We start from the raw sequence: 19,396 nt of genomic DNA, 5'->3' as shown, positions 1-19,396 counted from the left end.
GCTCACAATGCCCTCTGCTGAGAGGTGGCATGTTTTCCAAGTTTACCATGAGAACCTGAGTGTCCACTGGGAGTTTGAAGATCTGAGGAAAGGTCAAAAACATCTCACCTTTCTCTGAGCCCCTCACTCTGGAGAGAAAGCCTGTTTTATATAATGATGTCATGTTACGTGCTTTGGATAAAGAGAGGTTTCCTAAAAGTGAGGTGAGGACTAGAAGTCTTTTTCTTAATTAGTCACACTCCTTGGGGCTTAAAGGAGAACTCAGCTGCGAATTCTCTGGAGCTCTGCATTAGTGATCAGGCAGTTGGTCTGTTGGTCTGCTACTTCCAAGCTGAGTGCTTCTCTCCCTTTGTCGTCCTCTTTGTCCTCAGGTACGAGCAGCAGCTTATGTGTCCCAGAATAGTCATTTGACAATGGAAAATCACAGTTTTTTAAAGTTTCTGTCTGTTCCAATTTAGCATCAGTTCATCAATCAATTTTTTTTTTTTTTTTTTTTTTTTTTGCCTTCCTGCATTGTGTTGGGCCTGGTAGAAAATACAAATAAAACATCTTCTAATCTTAGAGGCTCAGTTGATATAAGACACAAACATGGTTTTATTAGGGGAAGGTGTAACCATCCCCAGGGTCCACGTTTTACTACTTCTCCAAAGAGGCCTGAGAACTCATGCCAGGGCATGAAGGAAGAGCGACGTGGAGATAAACTTGTGATCGGCCATGGCAGAAACCAGATCTGGCACATGAGAAATGAAAATGACTGGGGTGGACAATGTAGTTGGGTAAGAATGAGCAGAAAAGAGTTGTTTTTTTTTTTTAAACTTCCCGTATTAAGTACAGGAGCACCGTCATAGGTCCTGGGAAAGAAGGTGACCTACCTCGTCTGTCATCAGAGAGGTATCTTTAAAAGGTCTCAGTGGCCCCCTTGTGCCAAAGAGCAGAGACTAGACACTGTAGGCTGTGACGGCTTGTGAAGCCCTTTGGGTTTCCTGTGTAGACAGAGACCAGGATCCTGAATGAATGAGAGTCTAGTTGAGCTGGCCTTGCTGTCTTTGCCAACTAAATAACTTTGAACCTCAGAAGAGCCAAGGGCGTATGCCAGAGAAACCCTCTGCAAGCTCCATGCCAGCCTGTCTTCTGGTTTGTCGCTTGAAACTGTGCTATATGAACCAACTGTGCTATATGAACCAAACTGAAGCAACCCACTCTCTTGGTTCACCTACCACTGATACATTCATTTTTATTAAATAGTGAAGAGATACAAAAGAACATTTATAAAATATGTACAGTATCTGGTTCATAGCAAATGAGAGCTTTTATTATGTGCTCCTGTAACTTATTACCCGTAACTATTTTGATATTTATCCCAGTGTATTGCAATTTAAATTTTCTTTATTATGTGTTACTTGATCAGTTGTTGGTTTACATGTCTTTCTCTCTCAAATACCGTTTTTCAACTGTGGACTCGCATCAGAGTTATTTGGGGAGATCTTAAAACACACAACCTGGATTTCCCACACTAGGCCCACAGGGCCCTGGGCCTGGGCAAGAGTAGTTCAAAAATGTCCCCAAAGTGATTCACGTATGTGTTACTGATCTCAACTCTGGGGCTCTAGAAGGAAGTTACTATGTCTTTTTCCACATAATTGTCCCAACATTTAGCATGATATCTGCATTCAGGCCTTTCCCTCATGTTTATTGATCAAGTGAATAGCTTTACTTTTGTAGTGCCCGTCAACTGCCTTCCTGCCAAATACAGATGCTACCCACCCAACCAGGCGTCCCACGAATTCCCTAGCAACAGCCAGTCTTAATTTCCCCGCACCTAACTCAGTCTACCGTGATCAGCGAGGAGCCAGTTGCCGTCAGTTTGAAGCAAAGCAAACTGGACTAGAATGGAAATACACTCTCTGGAAAGTACATGGTCACTGCTCAGGGGACTTTATAGTCAACAATTCATCTCGTCAGTCACAACACTTCTGAAGGTTAGATTCTCCCAACCTTACAAATGAGAAAACAGAGGTTCAGAAAGGTTCATACCATTTATGTATGAACACAGAGTATGCAGGTCACAGAGTATGCAGATGGCTGTACGTGCGTGAGGAGCTAAGTCTGGCTCTGAAGCCCAAAGAAGAGGCAGTGGAATTAAAGAGGAAATGGGAAACTCAAGCAAAGTTTCAGATAGTTCAGAGAGACATTATAATTGGAGCACAGACTCCAGAACAGTCACTGTAGGCTCAGTTCAGGCTGTACCCTCATCAGCCACTAAAGTTACTTAATCTCTGTAACTTGGTATATCATCTGTCAAATGGGAATAATAACAGTGCCTACCACACAGGGTTGTTATCAGGATTGAAAGAGTTAGTATATGTAAAGTGCTTAGAAGAATGCCTAGTTCGTGGTAAATACTAAATAAGTCTCAGCCAATGTTATTTATTGTTGCTGTAAGTGGTGTTCTTGTTATTATTTACCTTTAAATTAATTCATTGATAATATTGTTGATATTTCCTAAGAAGATGGCAAAAAAGTATTTTTATGCCATCTGTTACATCCCTGATGTTTTGTGCTTCAGTAATACCAGTCATTCATTCATTCAGTCTGTTACTTTATTTAGTAATTATTTATTAGGCATTTCCCGAGTCCATCGTTACTCTAGAGCTAAGAGTCTAGAAGTGAATAAACTAAGCAACGTCCTGCCTTATTGGATTTTTACACTCATTAATAGAAAATAATCAAGTATCAAACAAAATAAATTTCTCAGAAATTTTACATTCTTGGTCCACTCTATGATTATTTTCTTCTTGGTTTTTTAAATATCAAACAATTATGACCCTTCATATGAGAGCTTCTCTATTTAAAGGTTGTATTAAATTATCCCCAAAGGTTACCTGCTGTAAGCTCTGAAATTCCAAGTCCTTTTCCCTGGGTCCTCTTGAATTGTTTCTGTTTCCCATCAACCATCTCCAGAGTTATCAGATGTTTCTTAAGTTGTGATTCCAAGGTAGAAATACATAGCATAAAGCTCTCTGTATGATGAGTGTGATGTGAAAGACAACCTGATGTTTCTTTGCTCTTCCTATTTATTCTGCTCCATCTTATCTTAAGAGATTTTTTAGTTTTGTGTTTGTGTTTGTGTTTGTTTTGTTTTAATCAGCAGCATAGTACCAGCTTTGATTTCTGCATCCGTCATTGTCATGATCACGGTGTTGCTGGACGGTGCACTGCGGTTTGGCCAGCTACAGGTCCAGTCGTTCACAGTTGAAAATTGACTACAGTAGCTTAATTTGGACCAGCCTTGTCCCGGGTTTATTTATCTAGCTTGGCTCCTAGTTTTTGAAGTGTCTGAAAGATTCAGTCTGGGAAAGTAAACATCATGCCCGGGCTGCCACCAAACAGTTGAATCCAATTAGCCCCACCTGCCCCTGGTTGTTTACCTAATGAAAGACTCAGCACCCCAGCTGTATCCAGGGACCAGGCACACTTGGATTTCCCAACTGTTCCAGAGAGGAAGCAGTGCACATCGGAGCCAGTAGACACCAGCAGATGTTTTCTGAATGAAATTCACTCAGCTGTGTCTAGAGGATGGACTCTTCCCATAGCAGCCTTATCACCTGTTCCAAGAGGTATACCTATTTTCCTCTTCCTCCTGGGAACAGGTACAAATAGTTTCACAGATGGCTCTGTCTGTGGCCCGTTGAGCTGTGAATTAATTAGTAGATTATGGTCCTGGTAGTGATGATCGACCCTACTCCTCTTGTGGAATAATTATTGTAGATTTAGTTCTCCTTTTTTGAGGCTATTTATATATATCCTGGAATTTTGTAACCCACGTAATCCCACTTATCTCAAAATTATAAACTAATAAATGCAATTAGTTAGGATGGGAACTTTGCCATTTGAATGAAAAATTCCCTTTAGGGTAATCGTATGTTGCTAATCAGTGCTAATATTTCAAATCAGAATATTTGGAATTGCTTTTGGGATTGATGTTCATTACAATATGAATTAATAATTTATTGTTGAGGGCAATATATAGGTAGGCAGCGTGCTAGTTAATTTGGATTACTGTTTTTTAATAAGACAGGATCTATGAATATTAGTGAAGGCAGTAATATAATACCATATTATTGAATTAAACCAGTCTTAAAAAAATACATAAGTAAATGATGTGAGTACCTTTAACATAGTATCCCACTAAGCTAATTTTTTCATTCCAGCGAGTGCTAAAATGAAAAATTCTAGATCCTGAAAACGTACAGTACCATCTCACATGTACAGACCCAAACTGTCTCCTGAACCCTGGGGCAGATGGGGGCCAGGATGCATGGGCTCAAAGAAAACTGAGTTGGGTTTGGACTTCTAACTCTGTGGGGCAGAATTTGACTTGTAGTGTGGGTATAAGAGGAATTGAACCGGTCAGCCACAGTTCTTTATAGTTATGGACACTGAAATTTAACTTTTATATAATTTTTACATGTCACAAAATATTCTTCTTCTTTAGATTAAGAAAAAAACATTAAAAAATGTCAACCGTATTCATAGCTTACAACACATACAAAGTAAGCTAATGGGGCAGATTTGACAGACAGACCATAGTTTGTCCAACCCATTGTGTTGGACAGAGTCCTAATTATGAGGTTATAAACAGTAAGTATAAAAGGAAGGCTTTTATTCATTTGCTTTCCAAAGGGGAAGATTACTGTAGGCTGACATAGTCAACAGAGTCCTCCCAGAGAAAGTGAGGTGTTGAGGAGACTGTCCAGTAATAGGCCACCTATGAATAAGTGAAGGGGAAGGTTTGACAATAATCACTCCTTGGTTCATTTGTCTTGAGTCAGGACTTTTTTATGTTGGACTTTTTTTTTTCCAGAAGGAGACACACCTGTATTCATTATTCTGACTCGTACTGAATTCAGACAGGTATAGAGAGACCATGGCAAAGTGATCTGTAATTTGGTCAAAATGCCAGATGGCTTGATGGCTCACCTAAGTCGTTCAGTGCAGAGAAATAGTAAAGGAACACCACTAAAATGGTTTTAGCTTAATCAGTTACCCAGTCTCCTAAAACTGAAGAGGGCTTATTTTTATGTCCAGTTCAGTTCTTATACACTTTCCAAATACCAGGTATTGTGCTAGGCGCTAGCCAAAAGCTAATGAGAAATCACCTCTGTCCTCGGAGAACTCATCATCTAGTAGGGGATGCCAACTTGTAAAGAAGTGTGGTAGGACCACTGAGAGCAGAGGTGTGTGTAAGGCAGTGGTTCTCACCTTTGAGCGTACATTGGAATCACCTGGGAAACTTTAAAAAATTCTGATGCCTGGGTCCCATCCCCAGAGATTCTGATTTACTAGGTCTTAGAAGTGGCCTGGGCGTCCAGTACTTTTTTGTTTTCTTTAAAGCTCCCCAGGTGCAGTCAAGATTGAAAACCTCAGGTAAAAGGTGATATGGTACAAAAGAAAGGACTCAGCTGTCCCAAGGGAAGAGCCGAGGTAATGTTTGATCAGTAGAGGCAAACAAGGAAGATGGAAAAAAGGCTCTCTGGGCAGAGATAATACATACAAGCAGGAAACAGTATATCCCCTTCAAAAACCATTAGAATCCTCACTGCAGGTAGGGTGTTGACTGGGAGTAGTGAACAGAGACAAAAGAGGAAAGCAGTAGCAGGAGATGAAGTTGAAAAGGTAGATGTTCATGCCTTGCTAGGTTTGGACTTGGTCTTAGAATTAGGAATCAGTGAAGAATTCTAAGAAGGAAAAAACATGACTGCATTTGTACAATTTTAGAAAAATGATTCTTCTGACTAATTTGGTGAGTTGGACTGATGGTCTTGAAGCTCCAGGCAAGACACCCAGTTATAAGGTTACTGCCAAGTCCAAGTGAAAAATGATGAGGGTCTAAATATAGGCTAAGGGCAGCGAACCTGGACAGGAAACAACAGATTTATAAGTTACTAAGCAGATGGAATTGGGAGGTTATGGTATCTATGGGTAATGAGGATGACTCCGAGTTCCTGACTTAAATAACAGGATGGATGGTTGGACTGTTGACCAAAATAGGGAATACTAGATGTTCAGTGGGAGATGGAAAGGTGGATAATAAATGAGCTCCTCTGACTCTAATTTAAATAGCTGGTAGGACTTGCAAGTTCAGTTCTCCTGTTAACCTTTGTATATGCAGATCCGAGACTTAGAAGAGAGGGCAGCCCTGAAGATATTAATTTGGGAGTCTTTGGAATACAGGTGGGTCACGTCTGGCAAGAAGATGAGATTGCCCAAGTGAGACATGCAGAATGCTGTGGAATACCAACATGTAAAGTATGGACAGAGGAAAAGAACCCTCAGTTCGGCTAAGCAAGAGCTTAGGAGAAGATGATGATGTGGTTACCAAAGGAGTAATATTCCAAAGTATCAGATGCTTCTGAGTAATCAGAGTATAAAGTAAAAGAAATACCCACGGATTGGTACAGCAGTGTCAGGGAACCGGTGGTTCTAGAACCCTAAATGCAATTGATTTAATACTGAATTTTGACTTCAGTTAGAAGCGTGGAGTGGATAGATTTAGGAAACCCTTTTCCTACTCCTAATACATAGAAAGTCCAGATAAAAATATGTATCTTTAAGAATATATTTTAAATATGTAACCAAATTCAAAAGAAAGAAAATTTTCCACATGCCTCAAATGAAGGAGGAACCAAAAGCCATAGCAACAAGCAAATGTTGAAGTTGAGAGGCCCACAAAGGTATCAGGACCACATATAGAGGTTGTCTTTGTCTGTCTGGGCTGCTATAACTAAATACCAAAGATTGGGTGGCTAATAAACAACAAAATTTTATTTCTCACAGCTCTGGAGGCTGGAGTCCAAGATCATAGTGCTGGAAGAGTCAGGTCGCAGACTGCTCGTTGCATTATCACCTGGCGGAAGGGGCTAGGGAACTCTGTAGGATCTCTTTTATAAGTCATTAATCCCATTCATGAGGGTTCCACCCTCATGACCTAATCACTTCCTAGAGGCCCTACCTCCAAATACTGTCAAATTGATGGTAGGATTCTAACATGTGAATTCTGGGGGGACACAAACATTCAGACCATAGCAGAGATGAAGACCCAGTAGGGGCCTAGCATATTAACACCTGCGTGGCCTGAAATTTTATCAGTGCAGAAGTTGTACATGGGGTTTTTCCACCTATAAATGGAACCAGGAAAACTCTGTGCTTGAGAATGAGCCACTCTACTTAGAGTAGAAAAGTGGCCCCTAAAAGAAATCAGAATCCTACATATGTGACATGTGCAAGTGAGGACCTCAATTTGTACCACCCATGTAGGGAGAGAAAATTTTAAGCCAAGACAAGGAAGGAAAAGAGAATCTTAAAATCTTATCTGGAACTGGTGAAACCTTTAGGATCCAGGAGAGGCAAATGCAACCCACCTAAGAGTGACATCTCCAAAATGCAGGGCAAATGTGGGATTCCTACAGAGGACATGTCCCACTGAGGTAGAGCTTGCAGACCAGCAGAGCAGACCACATGAGAAAACTCACCATCATGAGAAAAGAAGGAAAATGCAGCTGATAGGACATTTGGCATCCAAAGAATTACCAAAAAATACAGGGACACATAAAAAGAACTTTACAATTACTGTTTTTAAAATATTCAAAGAGATAAAAGAAGGAACAGAATTCATAATACAAGCACAGGAGAGTTTGGAGGGGGAAGCTAGTGCATTTGTCTAGAAGTAAAACATATGATCATTGAAAAATTTGCAAGAAGGAATAGATGGGTTAAATCATAGAGTAGATCCTGGAGGGAGACTTCATGAGTTGAAAAAGTGAACAACAGGTGAGAAAGTAACGTCAGTGAGTGGAGGCTGCACTCATTTGATGACGGTGTGTGTGAAGGAGAGAGAGGAGCTTTACTAGAGACAAATGCTAGATCAAGAAAGAGATTCGGGGGCTTCCCTGGTGGCGCAGTGGTTGAGAGCCCGCCTGCCGATGCAGGGGACAGGGGTTCGTGCCCCGGTCCGGGAAGATCCCACATGCCGCGGAGCGGCTAGGCGCGTGAGCCATGGCCGCTGAGCCTGCGCGTCCGGAGCCTGTGCTCCGCAACGGGAGAGGCCACAACAGTGAGAGACCCGCGTACCGCAAAAATTACTCATAGATATCTACTTCATTCTTCTCAATGACTGCATGGCATCCCATTGTATGGACACCCTGTGGTGTGCGGAACCCTGTTGATTGACATTTAAGTAAAATAGGAAGCCCAGCACAGCACCATCCAATAGAAATAGAATGTGAAGCACAAATGCAAGCCACCTATGGAATTTTGACTTTCCTGGTAGTAGCCACATTTTCTCCCTGCTGATTTGAGATGTCACTTTTATGATACTCTAAACACTCATATACACATGAACCTCTCTTGGACTATCTTATTTCATTCACCAATTTGCCACTTTCTACACCAGTATCCCCCATTTCCAGTAGCCACATTTAAAAAAAAAAAAAAAAAAAAAAAAAAGAGATTCAGTCATTCATTCATTTAAAAAATTAACACGGGATTGAGGAATATATTGAGACCCTAAATATGCAGAAAAAAAGGCGGGGGGGATCGTTGCGGGGTGGGGAAAGGATCCCCCAGAGCCTAGGTAGAGGGATTACTGGGAGTGGAGAATGAAACAGATTTGAAAGTATTTCTGTGGGGGATCGGAGGTGGGATGTTTGAAAGTATATAATTAGGTCTCCTCCTTTCTTTGGCGGATGGGAAGAATGCGGGGGGGATAAGCAATGAGATAAAGAAAGGACAAAGGTTTAAAAAATAGCCATAGACATTTAGGTTGCTTCTATAACCTGGCTATTGTAAATAATGCTGCAGTGAACAGTGCAAGTGTCTTTTTTAAAAAAATAAATTTATTTATTTACTTATTTTTGGCTGCGTTGGGTCTTTGTTGCTGCGCACAGGCTTTTCTTTCTAGTTGCGGCGAGCGGGGCTACTCTTCATTGCCGTGCGCGGGCTTCTCATTGCGGCGGCCTCTCTTGTTGCGGAGCACAGGCTCTAGGCGCGCGGGCTTCAGTAGTTGCGGCACTCAGGCTCTAGAGTGCATGGGCTTCAGTAGTTGTGGCATACGGGCTTAGTTGCTCCGCGGCATGTGGGACCTTCCCGGAGCAGGGCTCGAACCTGTGTGCCCTGCGTTGGCAGGCAGATTCTTAACCACTGCGCCACCAGGGAAGTCCTACAAGTGTCTTTTTGAATTATGGTTTTCTCTGGGTATATGCCCAGTAGTGGGATTGCTAGGTCGTATGGTAGTTCTATTTTTAGTTTTTAAGGAACCTCCGTACTGTTCTCCATAGTGGCTGTATCACTTTACATTCCCACCAACAGTGAAGAGGTTTCCCTTTTCTAGACAGCAAGGCGGAAAAGCTGGTGGGGTGTGTGTGTGATGAATTGGGAGATTGGGATTGACATATATACACTAATATGTATAAAATGATAATAACCTGCTGTATAAAAAAATAAATAAAATTCAAAAAATATGTATATATTTTTTAAAAATAGCCATAGGGCAAACGAGAGAGGAGGTCGATCAGAGGCAGGTAAAAAGAATGCCAAAGAATGTTGAGGATTCTTCTGCTGTGGAATAGCATAAATTTGAGATGGTGCCATTCTGTAAGACTGAATCCGGCACCCCACATATAAGAGTGTAAAAATTATATTGTGGGATTAATCCATAAATATTGAGAAAAGATGCAAGAAAATAACAAAGAAAAAACAGAAATGGAAGATATCAGTCAGGGTAATTTGAGAGATCCCAGGGAAGAAGGTTCTGTAGTCTAATTTTTGTATTGCTGACCATAGTTACTATTAGAAAACTTTTGCTTGTAGTGAGTTAGAAGAATTCAACTATGGTTCTCTTATTTGTTCTAGCTTATTTTCAGATTACCAGGGCAATATTGCTCCCTACATCATGAAATCTTGTTCCCTCAAGTCAGGTTGTCATGAGTCAAGGTTTTTAGGCATCAACAACTTCTGTCTACAAACATTAATTGTCTGTTGGGTAAAGGAGATTTTACCGTACATCCAAGCATATACACCGTGTATATATTGTATATTTAGAAGCACATGATGTTCTTCAGTATAACCCTTATACCAACATAAATTCCTGCCTGTGATGGAGGGGAAAACCTCCTATAGTCTTGGTCAACTTCAGAGGACTAGCCAGCTAATTAGCAATCCCATCATAGATAAATGTCATTCCGTCACCTAGAATTGCTGAGGGGGATTTTTAGACCATTGAAATTAGTTATAGTGACAGAAATGTTGAACAGAAAGGGAAGCTTCTTAGTTAAGTTGAAATTGAACGTTTACAGTGAATTTACAAGTACATTTTGGAAAGAGCCGTGTTAATAGCTCACCCATGGGCCCTATTAAAGGAGTTGAAGCCTGTCACTCTAGGTCATTTGTCAAAGCCCACTGGAGAGAGCAATAATCAAAGACTTTTCTGCCTTACATCAGGGGCAGAAGATTTCTCTGTGATGGTAGATTTACTTTGAATAGAGGGGTATCCATGGTTCAAAAAACACCTTCGAGTAGAGCTAATTGGTAGTTTAAACCAAGAGGTCAGAGACCAACTTTTTGTAACACTTCCATCACCTTTCAGGTATCATTTATGTTTTTGTGCAATTATTTAATTGCATTCTTTTGTATGGTTAACCCACTTTTTATTTGTTCAACATCTTTCTCGAAAGAATCCCTACCTACCCCCACCCCCCAAACCTCCCATACACTTTCATTTATTCTAAGGGATTAACTATGATAAGGGGAACTAATTAATATTATTAGTTTCATAATTACTCAACAATGAAGAAACTAAAAATGGAATCTAGGAATGATGTTTCCCACAAAAGTGACCTATTCACGGATGTCATGCTTCCAACTAGATAATGGATTATGTTAATAGGAGAGGTGGACGTGGTATCTTTTTTTCTGCAGCAAAGGTGGATGGAAAATGCTAACTGGAAGCCAGGCAGTGTCCTGAAGTGTGTCTTTTCTGTTGGTCGTGTTTAGGGGCATCGTCCAGTCAGAAGAAAAACTTGTCATCAGTGCATCTTGGGCAAAAGATGATGATATCAGCAGGCTCTTGAAATCTCTACCAAACTGGATTAACATGGCTCAACCCAAACAGCTGAGGCCAAAGAGAGAAGAGGAAGAAGATTTCATAAGGTAAAATGGTCTATTTTCTAAGTTGTACTAAACATGGGAAGAAAAATACCCATTTAGCTAATTCTTTCCTACATGAAATTTTGACCATTTCTAAATATCAAACAGCAATGAACTGAACTTAGTAAAGTCCATTTCTATTGTACACCTCATTTCCTGTGCAAGTATGGCTTGTGCTCAAAACTTTAGAAGGAAGGGATTGATGTGAATCAAATTTGGAGCATTGCTAAATCAAGTTAAAATATTTTTTACTTTGTAGGTCATTCTCCCTTCTTAGGGAAGCTCATAGTTTATTCATTAATTCATTTATTTATTCAACAAAGCTGTATGGCCCTTGTTTTGTGCCATACCTTGGAAACATGACAATTACCTGCCCATAAGTGTGTTACAATTGTTCTTAGCATGTTCTTTAGTTCACAGAACTGTTAGTTGAACTTTCCGGAAATATATATGTGCTTCCCACGTTTGTTCATGTATAGTGTATCCAGTTGTTTTCTACTTATTTTGACAAAAGTAAGGTCTCGCTTTCAACTTTATCACTCAACTTTTACCTTTGCACAATTTAAATTTCTTACTTAGCCATGAAAATGTAGCCTAATTTGATGAAGCTACTCATTTTCACATGGCTCGCTTGCCACAGTGAAATATTTTCACCTCTGTCATTTTAGAGCTGTGTAAAGTAGGGGAAAAAGTGGAGGTAGTATTTTGTCACATTAGAAGTAAGTTTATTCTTATTGTCTTTTGCTATCCACGTGAATGAATAAATAGTAAAAAAAAAAAAAAAAGAAAGAAAAGAAATAAAGTAAAAGCACTTTAAGGAAGCAAAGACCAGAAAAAGAATAAAAGAAGTAGTGACCAATATTTGACTCTTAAGTCATCATAGAACTGTGAGCTCATCTCTCTCAGAATGTGAGTTGCAACTAGAGATAAATACGTCTTTACCGTTCACAAAGTTAACCGTATCCGTACACTATGGTGCCATATTTTTACCGACATTTTATTATGAAAAATTGCTATAGTGCCATTTAAAACTTTCTCAAAATCGTGAGACTCAAAAGTTCGCCTGTAATTTAACCTAAAGTCTTCCTGTTTATGGTTTCTTCCTCATCATTCACATTATCTCAGAAAAACTTGTCAGCTAGTTATATTGTTATAAGAAAACTATATTATATGTGCATAATTTATTTTTTAGTTAATAGACTTTATTTGCATGAGGTAGCAGTTTTAGGTTTACAGAAAATATTGAGTGAAAAACACAGAGTTCCCATATATCCCATCACTCACCCTCACCCCCCCAATTTCCTCTGTTTTTAATATCTTACAGTAATGTGGTATGTTAGTTAAAATTGGCAAGCTAATATGGATACATTATTATTAACTAAGTCTGTAGTTTACATTAGGGTTCACTCTTTGTGTTGTACGTTCTGTGAGTTTTGAGAAATGTATAATGAGTGTACCCATTCATTGGTTACAGTGAAGGTAACCATTTCAGTATCACGCAGAATAATAGTTTCACTGCCCTAAGAATCCTCTGTGCTCCTCCTAATCACCCCAGCCTTCCTCTCCTCCAACCCCTGGCAACCTTTTTTTTTTTTTTTTAACTGTCTCTGTAATTTTGCCTTTTCCTAAATGTCATATAGTTGGCATCATACAATACATAGCCTTTTCGGATTCGCTTCTTTTGCCTTGCCGTACGCGCTTAAGGTTCCTCCATGTCTTTTGGTGGCTTGGTAGCTCTTTTTTAATCTCTGAATAATATTCCATTGTATGGACATACCATAATTTGTTTATTCGTTCACCTACTGTAGGATTTGTTGGTTGCGTCCAAGTTTTGGCAATTATAAATAAAGCTGCTATAAACATTCGTGTTCAGGGTTTTTTGTGGATGTAAGTTTTCAGCTCACTTGGGTAAATACCAAGGAATGTGATTGCTAGATCACATTGATGTATGTCAAGAGTATGTTTAGTTTTTGTAGAAATTGCCAAAGTGGTTGTACCATTTTGCATTCCCACCAACAATGAATGAGAGTTCCTGCAGCTCCACATCCTCGAGAGCATGTGGTGTTGTCAGTGTTTTGGATTTGGTACATTCTAATAGGTGTGTAGTGATCTCATTGTTTTAATTTGTATTTCCCTAATGACATATGATGTTAAGCATCTTTTCATATGCTTATTTAATAACTATATATATATTTTTGGTGAGATATCTGTTCAGATCTTTTACCATTTTTAAATTGGGTGATGTGTTTTCTTATTGTTGAACTTTAAAAGTCCTTTGTATATTTTGGATACCAGTCCTTTAATTGATAGGTGTTTTACAAAAATTTTCTCCCTGTGTATGCCTTGTCTTTTGATTCTCTTCACAGAGTCTTTCGTAGAGCAGAAGTTTTTCATTTTAATGGAGGCAATCTTAATGATTTTTAAAACAATGGATTGTGCTTTTCTGCCGTCTGGTTTTAACTGAGTGTCTTGTATAGTTCCACTTTTTCTCCTCTCTTAGTATATATATCATATTTCTTTTTTTCTTAACTTCTTTTTTTAGTGGTTGCCCTAGAATTTGCAATATACGTTTATAACTAATGCAAGTACCTTATAACAAAGTAGTCCCAATTATTTCCTCCCATCCCTTATAACATTGCTGCCATTCACTGCATTTATCCATAAGCTATAATCACTGTACATAATGTTGCTGTTATTATTTTGAACAAACTGTTACCTGTTAGATCAATTAAGAGTAAGAGAAATAAAAGATTTTATTTACCTTCAATTATTCTTTCTTTAATTCTCTTCCTTTTTTAATGTAGGTCCAAGTCTCCCTAAAGAACTTCTTTAACATTTCTCGTAAGGCACGTCTATTGAAGACAAATTCCTTCAATTTTTGTTGGAGAAAGTGTTCATTTTTCCCTTACTTTTGAAGAGTAATTTCATAGGGTTCAAAATTCTAGGTTGATGATTGTTCTAACACTTTAATTATCTCACTTTGCTATTCTTGCTTCCATGGTTTTTGAAGAAAAGTCCAATGTAATTTTTATTCTTGTTTTTCTGTAGGTAAGGTAATTTTTTCCTATGGCTTCTTGCAGAGTTCCTTTGTTTTTGATTTTGTGCCATTTAAGTATTGTATGCCTGGGTATAGGGGTGTGTGTGTGTGTGTTTCATGCTTGGTGATCGCTGAGCTCCCTGGATCTGTGATTTGGTGTCTGTCATTAGTTTTGGGAAATTCTCAGTCATTATTGCTTCAAATATTTCTGTTTCTTTTTCTCTTTCTTCTCCTTCTGGTATGCCCATTATACATACATTATAACTTTTTGAGTTTGTTCCTCAGTTCTTGGATATTCTGTTCTCTTTTCATTCTTTTTTCTCTTTGGATTTCGATTTTGGAAATTTTTATTGATGTTTCTTCAAGCTTACTCATTCTTTCCTTGGTTATGCCCAGTCTATTAAATAAGTCCGTCAAAGACATTCTTCATTTCCGTTATGGCATGTTTGATTTCTAGCATTTCCTTTTGATTCTTTCTTAGAGTTTCCATCTCTCTGCTTATATTACCTATAGTTTACATGTGCACATGTCAAAGGCACAGCTTGGCAAATTTTCATACTTTTCATTGTGTAACAGTATCCAGATCAAGAAACAGAATAATAGCAATAAGAAACAGAACAAAGCGATAGTGAGCCTTCTTGTGCTTCCTTACGGTCACCGTTTTCCTCTCTGAAAATTACCCGTATCTGACCTTTTTATATGGAATCATGCACTTATATATTCTTTTATGACTGGCTTTATTTGTTCCACATTATATTGACAAGATTCATCTATATTCTTGTGTATAGGTCCTTATTACTCTGTACTCTATATTGTGTTCCATTATATGGGTACACCCTAGATTTTTTTTAATATTGTATTATTTAAATGTTTATGTGTGTATATATGCATTCATTTATTTTTCTCCTGTTGGGTACCTGGATACTTTCTAATTTAAAACTGTTTCAAATAGTGCTGCTTTGTATATTCTACTGTATGTCTCTTGGTAATCATATGTATATATTTCTGTTGCTTACATTTTAGGAGTCAAATTGACGGGTCATAGCATATGCATATGTTGAGTTGTAGCGCACACTGCCAAATAGTTTCCCAAACTGGTAGTAAGAGTTTGCACTCTCATAGCAGTGTATGAAAGTTCCAGTTGCTCTGTATCTCATCTATATTTGATATTTTCCATCTTTTTAATTTTGGCCTTCTAGTAGATTTGTAGAGGTATCTCAGTGTGGTTTAATATGCATTTCTCTCATGACTAATAAAGTTGAACATATTTTAATGTACTTTTATGGTATTTATTGGCCATTTGAATATCCGCTTTCACAACATATTTGTTCAGATCTACTGCCCATTTTTTAATTAGGTTGTCTGTCTTTTCCCTACTGATTTGTAGGAATTCTTTATATATCTGGATGTAACTCCTTTGTGATGGATAGGTAGTAGGTAGGTAGGTAGATAGTAGGTAAGAGTTAGATAGATAGATAATGTCATCTCCCCCCACTTTACAAGTTGCCTTTTCACTCTCTTAATGGTGTCTTTTAATAAACAGACTTTTAAAATTTTAATAAGTCAAATTTATTTCTTTAATAGATAGGACATTTTGTTTCCTATTTAGAAATCCTTTCTTATGCCAAAGTCACAGAGGTGTTTTTCTCTAAAACTTTTACTGTGATGAATATGTTTTTCCCTAGCATGTGAAATAAGTTATACACTCTTAAAATTATATTTCCTATCCCTGCTCTCTACACTTCCTAATGTAGATCGTGTTGTCAGAACAATAGTAGAAGAGAGTAGCCTCATGATTTTTTCTATCAAAAGAGGTAAAGAATTATTGAGACATGATGAATTAGAGTGCCAACTAGGAATAATCAGACTGACCTTAGGGGAGAGTCAGGCCATGTTACCATCATGTTTTCCTGCTGCTAGATTTCTAAGAGGTCTGGGTAAGCATAGTCCCACTATTGATCTTTAAGTGTACTTATTTAATACATCTATAACCTGAGTAGTTGCATTAGAAGTAACTTCTGGAGGATAATTATTTTTCCCCAACTTTTCAGGTTACTTTAACTGAAAGTAAGTCTTCTTCCTGTTGTTCCTAGGCTTATTGTTTATGGCTGCAAAGAGATTGTCAATCAGTTTTATTAGTTATCTTCAATAGCTTAGAGTTAAGGGGAAGGGTTTCTAGCCCTATTTCAGGAAAGAGAAGGCTAATGCAGAGATGAACGTCTGTATACCACCTCATGCTTCTGACTTAGAAGAGCTAGAATTAAGTTCTTGGCTTTCTTTATTTCCTTTTTTCTCACTGCATTGTCACCTTCCATCTTAAATTTGAAGGCAAAGCAAATTAAACATATTTTTAAAAAATTTTTGGTGAATTATTATATCCATGAAGTAAGATGCAATCTTAGGCATATAACTCAAAGAAATGTTATGTGTGATTTTACTCATGTAACCACCTCCCCGATCAAAATACAGAACTTTTCGTGCACCCCAGAAGGTTACCTCAAGGTAACCACTATTCTGACTTTTATCACCATAGTTTAGTTTTGACTGTCCTTGAATTTTATATAAATTTCACCATAGTATCTGGTTTATCTTACTGAACATTATGACTGAGATATTTGTCCACGTTTTTGCATGCAAACAGACATGGTTTGAAAACAAATTCTATTTACTTTAAGAGAAGAAAAATAATTTTTTAGATCTATTTTGTTTTGTATGTGATTGATTGTTTTCTCTTAATCTGTCATATTCTCTATCCTGAAAGCAAAGGTACGTAGAGGGGAAGACTCTTCATTGATATTCCAATGTGGTAGAGTTACAGAGCCTTGATTTTCACACATTAGAGTACCACAGAGCGTGGCATGAGCTAAAAAGACTGAAAAATCACACTCTCTTCCTGTAATTAGTTTTTAAAGCTTAGAGAGCTATTTGGCGCCCAGATGAATATAGAATCCAGTGTCCTTTGCATTGAATAAAGGTTATGCTCCCTTCATTACTAAACGAGGTCCTTTTCTATTCTTGTTTTTTAACTAGAAAATAAAATGTATCATTTCCTGGCTTAACTTTGAATAAAGGAAAAAAATAGGTCAGGCCAGGACTTTAATAGCAAAATGAAAAATAGCAAATATCCTTCTGTTCCCAAAGAAGCTGAAAGCAGGCTTTCTAGCCCATTATCTTTGCACCTGTCATATATATGTGTGTAGTTATCCTTTTGAGATCAATGAATATCCACTGATAAAAGCAGTCCTGTTTTCTGGTTATGTAATTAACAGAAGAGTTAAGGTGTTGGAAGAAGTAAAGGGGGTGGGGAGGCCCTGTGCATTAGAGACTATTCCCCCAAATCTGTTACCCCCATTTCACTCAGGGCCCCAGAATTTCGAAGAATAAGAGTCATTTCCCTAGAGCCAGGTTTGAAAATCCTGAAGTGGATAGATGTGATTGGCAGGACCAGGACAAGAGTATTCAGGTGATAAAAGCCAAAGAATATATAAAACTCACAAATTAGTCTTGAGCTCCAGCATGAAGAAAGATGAATGATAAAGAAGTTTTCTGGAAAGATTGTGTAATCTATTACAATCAAAGTTGACAGTGCCTGTATTTGATGGCAACATTGTGTGGTTTCGGGCACTATTATTCCCATTCAACAGATAAGGAAACAGGTACAGAGAACTTAAATAACTGCCCCAAATTCACAGAGCCTCTAAGTTGACAGAGCTAGAATTTGAGCCCAAGTAGTCTGGCTCCTAGAGCTTAGCACAGAGTGACCATCCAGTCTTAAATTGGGTGAGGAATTTGTACTTTTGGACATTTGATTTATGCCTTCATTTTCATCGATCATCATCCTCTTGGCTGATATTTTCATCGTAACTTGCTAATGTTGCAGAAAGTTACCGTACAGGTGCTTTTACCCTGGGTTTGTTATTATTAGAATTAATTGTATTATATTTCATGTATTATATTGTTGCCCATTCTTTCCCTTCCAGTAACAGGTTGGTAACAGAATATCCAGATATTTGAGGGAAAGACTGTATTGAAACCAGAAATGTACAGTGCTTTAAAACTGATTGTCTTGGATGAATTGGGAGATTGGGATTGACATATATACATTAATATATATATAAAATAGATAACTAATAAGAACCTGCTGTATAAAAAATAATTAAATTAAATTTTTAAAAACTGATTGTCTTATCTTTCCTCTGAGCTTTATGTTTGCCTAGTCAAAGAAAAGAAAAAACAATTATTGTTGAAAAAAGAAAGAAGGATACAAAAGGGATGAAAAGATAAAAATGATATAAAACAAATGATGTAGGTTTTAGGTAGTGTGACACAGACCTGAATAAGGAAGAAAAACTAAACAACATTTTTGGCTATTTTTAGTTATTTAGAAGATAACTATTTATTTCATCTGGAGGGTCAAATGAGTGATATGGTAAGACTGATTTTTGTCACTTTACAAAATTACGAACTCAGAGTGCTTAAAGAACGTTCAGAGAGCAAGGCAAGTCCTGAGACTTTGTTTGGCATGGGTTCTGTATTAGATGTTTAATAAAAAGAGTCAGAATAGAAGCAGAAAGCAGGTTTGTACTTTAACCTTCTGTGGACCCTAATAGTACATTAAAGACCTTCAATAAATATTGACTGAATGAAACTGAATTTAAAAATAGGAAGGATCGTTCACTCTTCAAATGAGAAAAACTAAAGTCTAAAGAATGGTGAGCCAAATGCCTTAATTGGAAGAAAACACTTTCAGTGGCCTCCCTGAAACTTACATGGAGAGTAGCATGTTCCTTTTGAAAGCTCACAGGCCTGAGTTCTAGCCCTCAGCACTGCCATTAATTAATCTCTTTTGTTCTGTTTTGTTTTTGCCTTTGGTTAGTCTTTGCACTTCTTTAATTTCTTCATCCAGCTGAGATTAAACAAGAGAAGTAGAAATCTAGTAAGCCTGGGAATGTATTTAAATGTAAACATAGTACTAATAAAGTAGAGCACAGGGGGTTCCCTGGTGGTGCAGTGGTTAAGAATCCACCTGCCAATGCAGGGGACACAGGTTCGAACCCTGATCCAGGAAGATCCCGCATGCCATGGAGCAACTAAGCCCATGTGCCAAAACTATTGAGCCTGCGCTCTAGAGCCCTCGAGCCACAACTACTGAACACA

At 38.1% G+C, this 19,396-nt stretch overlaps 1 protein-coding gene across 1 annotated transcript in view; it reads left to right on the top strand.

Moving 5' to 3' along the window:
• EXOC4 (exocyst complex component 4) overlaps nt 1-19,396 on the top strand; it is a 793,839-nt gene that overhangs the window by 635,310 nt on the left and 139,133 nt on the right. Inside the window, exon 13 of the mRNA XM_024737973.1 lies at nt 11,050-11,205. Within this exon, the coding sequence (XP_024593741.1) occupies nt 11,050-11,205 (156 nt within the window). The remainder of the gene's footprint in view (nt 1-11,049; nt 11,206-19,396) is intronic.

Source organism: Neophocaena asiaeorientalis, unplaced genomic scaffold (genome assembly GCF_003031525.2).
Source record: "Neophocaena asiaeorientalis asiaeorientalis breed wild unplaced genomic scaffold, Neophocaena_asiaeorientalis_V1.1 scaffold364, whole genome shotgun sequence".
Taxonomy (NCBI): domain Eukaryota; kingdom Metazoa; phylum Chordata; class Mammalia; order Artiodactyla; family Phocoenidae; genus Neophocaena; species Neophocaena asiaeorientalis.
This window is presented reverse-complemented; position numbering and strand designations above follow the sequence as displayed.